At 48.7% G+C, this 6,191-nt stretch overlaps 1 protein-coding gene across 1 annotated transcript in view; it reads left to right on the top strand.

The window, feature by feature from the left end:
• Positions 1–4,740, top strand: part of bend7 (BEN domain containing 7) — a 13,166-nt gene extending 8,426 nt beyond the window's left edge. The window contains exons 6-10 of the mRNA XM_056282509.1: positions 2,244–2,351; positions 3,285–3,402; positions 3,541–3,654; positions 3,768–3,809; positions 4,604–4,740. Coding sequence (XP_056138484.1) covers positions 2,244–2,351; positions 3,285–3,402; positions 3,541–3,654; positions 3,768–3,809; positions 4,604–4,740 — 519 coding nt within the window. The remainder of the gene's footprint in view (positions 1–2,243; positions 2,352–3,284; positions 3,403–3,540; positions 3,655–3,767; positions 3,810–4,603) is intronic.
• Positions 4,741–6,191: the final 1,451 nt, after the last annotated feature.

The following is a 6,191-nucleotide window of genomic DNA, read 5'->3' as shown; positions in this document are numbered from 1 at the left end:
TAACCTGACTTAACCTAACTTAAATATTTTAACCTAATTTAACCTAACTTAACTATTTTAACCTGACTTAACCTAATTTAACCTAACTTAACTACTTTAACCTGACTTAACCTACCTTAACCTACCTTAACCTAACCTAACTATTTTAACCTGACTTAACCTACCTTAACCTAACCTATTTTAACCTGACTTAACCTAACCTAGCTATTTTAACCTAACTTAATCTAACTTTACTATCTTGCAGTGATTGATAAAATGTACAGTATGCATCTTAGGGTACTAGTTTACTAGGGGACTAGATGAACTGCATTGAGAGATGCTCGTGAGGGGCAGACTAAACCATTTTGCACCTTTTGTAAGGGGTAAGAGGGGCCTCAGAGGGGGGTGAGAGGGGCCTCAGAGAGGGGTGAGAGGGGCCTCAGAGAGGGGTGAGAGGGGCCTCAGAGAGCCTCCACTCTTTTCTTTAAGTCCCTCAACCCATGTATTGAGCCAGTTTTAACTGAAGTTATGACACTAATTAGTTAGAAAGAAAAATTTGCAAACCAAAACAAACTTTCAATTCCAGGCTTCCCGAGCCCCCACCCCCCTTTCCAGTCTGGGCTCTGGTAGGCCCCCCCCGCATATGACGCTGCTGCTTAAATTAGCATATTAAGATGTTTCATTAACCAGATGAGTCGAGTTTTGAACGATTGTCCCGATCCTTGAATTTGCAGCGACTTGATGACGTCGTTTAATGGTTAAATGAGTAAGGGTGGTGGTGGTGGGGGGGGGGCTTGGAATTCAAGACCCCCTGACAAGATGTGGCGCAGGGCCCTCAGCCATGATGCATGACTAACTGACAGAAGACGGTTGTAGACAAGCACACCAGTCCCGACTGTAGTCACGGGTCCACACACTAGTCAGTGAACTCAGACCTGTCCAGATTCCAGTCGTAAAAATCAAACATGTTTGACATTGCCGTGACGGCTCAGACTAGTTCAAGGTTCGACCCAGTACAAGACCACATGTCCACTCTCCTCGGTGACCTGCCCTGTTCTGTGCAGACTGGTGCAGACTCTCCACGACCTTGACAACGGCCAAACTGGGTTTGTAATCAGCCTTTAAATCATAGAGTGTGTTCCTGGCTTTAGTTCACTATCAGGATGCCTGTGTACAGGTTCCCCTTGCTGCTTGGGCCCCATAAAAGGTACTCTTCCCTTTCACCCCTAAACGGTGCCCTCTTCTGAGGGCCACTCTGGTCAGGGCCAGGGTCATAGGCCATTTTGTTTCATAGCCGTCACTATATTTTTAGACTGTGATATTCCTATCCGGTGGCATGTGGCACGGTGAGTAGCACGGTCACCTCACAGCAAGAAGGTCCTGGGTTCGAGCCCCGGGGTAGTCCAACCTTGGGGGGTCATCCTAGGTCGTCCTCTGTGTGGAGTTTGCATGTTCTCCCCGTGTCTGCGTGGGTTTCCTCCGGGGGCTCCGGTTTCAGTCCAAAGACATGTAGGTCAGGTGACTCGGCCATACTAAACTGTCCCTAGGTATGAATGTGTGTGTGTGTGCGGGCCCTGTGATGGCCTGGCGGCCCCTGTCCAGGGTGTCCCCTCGCCTGCCGCCCAATGACTGCTGGGATAGGCTCCGGCATCCCCGCGACCCTGAGAGCGGTTTGGATAATGGATGGATAGATGGACATTCCTATTCTGTTTTTCTTTTCTCCCTTTATTTCCTCCCCAATCTGGCACATCCAGCGCTTTCCTCCCCGACCTACAACGTCCAAGTCACAACCCTTTGGGTAGCTGGTGAGGACAAAAACAAATCCCGCGCGTGTGGAAAGACTTCCAAGTGGGTCGAAGCCTTTGCCCGTATGCTTGGAGCCAGCTGGCTGCTTCTCTGGTGAACGTAAGGCGTGCGTAGTAGGCCCATGCTAGTCCTGCTAGAGCCAGTCGCAGCTGTACGCACACCCCGCCGCCTGCAGGGGTCGCTAGCTGCAAGCGCAAGACAGAATGCCCCTTCTGGCTCACTGCTCAGGAGTGCTGCCAGTTGCCCTCCCTGCGAGGTGCGAGGCCTGGCAAAACTGGAGGCAACACCGAGATTCGAACGCAGACGCAGGCGTAATAATCTGGTCGACACGCGCCCCCAGCCTGTCTTCTGGGAGATCCTGGATCCGCCAGACGTCTTCCAGGTGGTAGTGTTGAACTCGTCTCTTGCACAAAGAAACGTCTCATTTCCACTTTCTGCTGAATGTGCTCCCCTCCCAGTCTGAGGTGCGTCTGGCAGAGGACTATGATGTGTTCATATCCAAAGCCCAGCTGGACTCCATCCTCGTGAACTACACACGCTCCGGCAGCCTGCTGTTCCGGAAACTGGTAGGTTTGTTTCTACCATTCCTGTATAGCACACTCATTTTCCTGACCTAGGTTACATTGAACATGTGTCATGTCAGTACTATGACATATATGATATATATATAATGTATGTAATATGAGTTTAAATACTTGGAGTCAACTGTCCAAAGTAACGGGGAGTGCAGAAGAGGGGTGAAGAAGAGGGTGCAGGCAGGGTGGAGTGGGTGGAGAAGAGTGTCAGGAGTGATGTGTGACAGAAGGGTACCAGCAAGAGTTAAAGGGAAGGTTTACAAGATGGTGGTGAGACCAGCTATGTTGTATGGTTTGGAGACAGTGGCACTGATGAAGAGACAGGAGGTGGAGCTGGAGGTGGCAGAGATGAAGATGATAAGATTTTCATTGGGAGTGATGAAGAAGGACAGGATTAGGAAGGAGTATATTAGAGGGACAGCTCAGGTTGGACGGTTTGGAGACAAAGCAAGAGAGGCAAGATTGAGATGGTGTGGACATGTGTGGAGGAGAGATGCTGGGTATACTGGGAGAAGGATGCTGAATATGGAGCTGCCAGGGAAGAGGAGAAGAGGAAGGCCAAAGAGGAGGTTTATGGATGTGGTGAGGGAGGACATGCAGGTGGCTGGTGTGACAGAGGAAGATGCAGAGGACAGGAAGACACGGAAACGGATGATCCGCTGTGGCGCCCCCTAATGGGAGCAGCCAAAAGTAGTAGTAGGAGTAGGAGTATTAGTAGTAGTAGGAGTAGTAGTAGTATTAGTAGTAGTAGGAGTAGTAGTAGCAGTATTAGTAGGAGTAGTAATATCAGTGATTCTAAAAAGATATTATACATTTATACATTTTATCTTTCGGTAAAACCTTAATTGGATTGTTTGAAAAGTGGGACAGGTGTTTCTGTGTTATTGGACAGACTAATAAGACGCATGAAAACTTTGTGCTTAGGTATGTGCCTTCTTTGATGATGCTACTCTGGCTAACTCATTGCCCAATGGCAAGAGGAAGAGAGGGCTAAATGACAACCGTAAAGGCCTGGACCAGAACATTGTGGGTGCAATTAAAGGTAGGGAAGGGAGGCAACAGTTTTCTTTACTTCATCCAGAATGTCAAGATACATGACAGTCTTTTTTTCCCAGAGAGGGACTTTTTTGTTGTTGCATTCTTGATAAAAAGATGATTTTGTGTTGTGTGCTGTTTCAAGTATTTACAGAGAAATACTGCACAGCACACAGAATAGAGAAGCTCCCTGGTCCTCGAGACTGGGTTCAGATACTTCAAGATCAGATCAAACTTGCCAGGAGGAGACTGAAAAGAGGTACGTGATGATACTGTACTTTAGTACAGATAGATCTATGTCCAAAATCACAGGGCAAAGAACAGACTGTGTGCACTTTTACTTGATAAAGCTTCTTTCTTTTGGCCTATCAGATGCTGCAGATGCAGAAGATGCCTTCAATGGACCATGTACAAGTATGAACTGCGTGTGCACATGTGAATCAGAATCAGACGTTTTGTATTGCTCTCTCTCTCTCTCTCTCTCTCTCTCTCTCTCTCTCTCTCTCTCTATATATATATATATATATATATATATATATATATATATATATATACACACACACACACACACACACACACACACACACAAGTAAAAATGGCAAAAAGTAAGTCTGTCGGGGAGGGGGGGGGCTGTTGATAGGTCCGACTGCAACAGGGAAGAAACTGTTCTTGTGGCGTGAGGTTTTGGTCCTGATGGAGCTCAGACTCCTGCCAAAGGGCAGAGTCTCACAAAGGTGGGGTCCAGGATGGGCAGGGTCAGCAAACCTCTTCTCTGCCTGCCTGAAGGTCCTGGAGGCGTGCAGGTCCTGGAGAGATGGGAGGCGGCAGCTGATCCCCTTCTCCGCTGAGCGAATGATGCGCTGCAGCCTGCCCTGGTCCCTGACATACCAGTAGCATACCAAAGGGTGATGGAGGAGGTTAGCATGGACTCAGTGATGGAAGTGTAGAACTTCACTGTCATTGTCTTCGGCAGGTTGAATTTCTTCAGCTGCCACAGGAAGCACATCCTCCACTGTGCTTTATTGACGTTTACTGATGTTTACATCCCACTTGAGGTCCTGAGCGATGACGGTGCCCAGGAAACAGAATGACTCCACGTTGGTAGCTGGGGAGCTGCGGTGTGGGGTGGGGGTGGGTGTCTTCTGAAGTCCACCACCATCTCCACTGTCTTCAGGGGGTTTAGATCCAGGTTGTTCTGGCTGCACCAGAAAACCAGCTGGTCAACCTCCCATCTGTAAGCAGACTTGTCACCCTCAGATATGAGTCCGATGGCAGTGGTGTTGTCCTCAAACTTCAGGAGCCTGACACATTCATGCCTGGAGGATCAGCCATTTGTGTAAAGTGAGAAGAGCAGTGGGAACAGGACGCAACCTTGGGGGACACCATTACTGACGATCCAAAGGTCCAAGATATGCTTCCCCATCTTCATGTGCTGACTCCTTTTGGTCAGGAAGTCAGTGATCCACCTGAAGGTGGAGCGGGGCACATGGGGCTGGGAGAGTGTGTCCTGGAGAAGAGCAGGGCTGACTGTATGAATGCGGAGCTGAAGTCCACAAACAGGATGCTGGCGTAGGTACCAGGAGAGTCCAGGTGAAGGAAGATGGAGTGTAGAGCCATGTTGACTGTGTCGTCTGTCGACCTGTTGGCTCTGTATGCAAACTGTAGTGGAACCAGGACGGGAGTGGCGATGGACTTGAAGTGGGACAGCACGAGGTGTTCAAAAGTCTTCATTACTACAGAGTTCAGTGACAGGTCTGTAGTCATTTAGGCCTGTGATCCTTGGCTTTTTGGGGACAGGGGTAATGGTGGAGGCTTTGAGGCAGCCTGGCACCCTGCAGTCCTCCAGAGAGGTGTTTAAAATGTCTGGAGACAGCTGGTCTCCACAATGTTTAAGGGCTGAGGGGGAGACAGCATCAGGTCCAGCTGCCTTGGGGGGTTTCTGTCTTTTGAACAGCCTATTAACATCCCTGTCCTGAAACAAGGGAGGATGTGTGGTGGGGGAGGGGAGTGCTCAGGTTGGGAGTTGGGGGGAGATGTTGGTAATAGAGATGGAAATGGGACCCTTGGAGGGGGGGGGGTGGATCGAGTTGCTGGAGTTGCTGATTACAGGGGTTGATGGCTGGGTGGTTGGGAGATACTATCTTAAGTCAAGTCAAGTCAATTTTATTTGTATTGCCCAGTATCACAAATTACAAATGTGCCTCATCTAAGCTCAACCTTTGTCTTTTGAATCAACAGTAGAACTCATTCAGCTTTTAGCAAGTCTGGAGTCATTCAGTTTGGGGGAACTTTTGGGTTTGTAGATACAGAACTTTGTCAGTCCTTCCAGACTGAGGCAGTCATTGGCTGAGAAGTGCTGTTCCATCTTCTTTGAATTCTTCCGTTTGGCCTCCTTCACCGCCTTGCCAAATGTGTATTTTGCCACTTTGAACTTAAATGCCTCCTCCTATGTATACAGGCATGAGCTGTACATGGACTCAAATCAACAATCTACAATCATAAACAATTCTGCTTATTTATTCTATCTACTACTACTACTAGTACTACTACTACTACTATTACTACTACTTTCGGCTGCTCCCGTTAGGAGTCGCCACAGGGGATCGTCTGTTTCCATCTCTTCCTGTCCTCTGCATCTTCCTCTGTCACACCAGCCACCTGCATGTCCTCCCTCACCACATCCATAAACCTCCTCTTTGGCCTTCCTCTTCTCCTCTTCCCTGGCAGCTCCATATTCAGCATCCTTCTCCCAGTATACCCAGCATCTCTCCTCCACACATGTCCAAACCATCTCAA

This window comes from Lampris incognitus, chromosome 6 (assembly GCF_029633865.1).
Source record: "Lampris incognitus isolate fLamInc1 chromosome 6, fLamInc1.hap2, whole genome shotgun sequence".
Taxonomy (NCBI): domain Eukaryota; kingdom Metazoa; phylum Chordata; class Actinopteri; order Lampriformes; family Lampridae; genus Lampris; species Lampris incognitus.
Note: the sequence above shows the minus strand (reverse complement) of the source record. Positions and strands in the feature narration are given on the sequence as shown.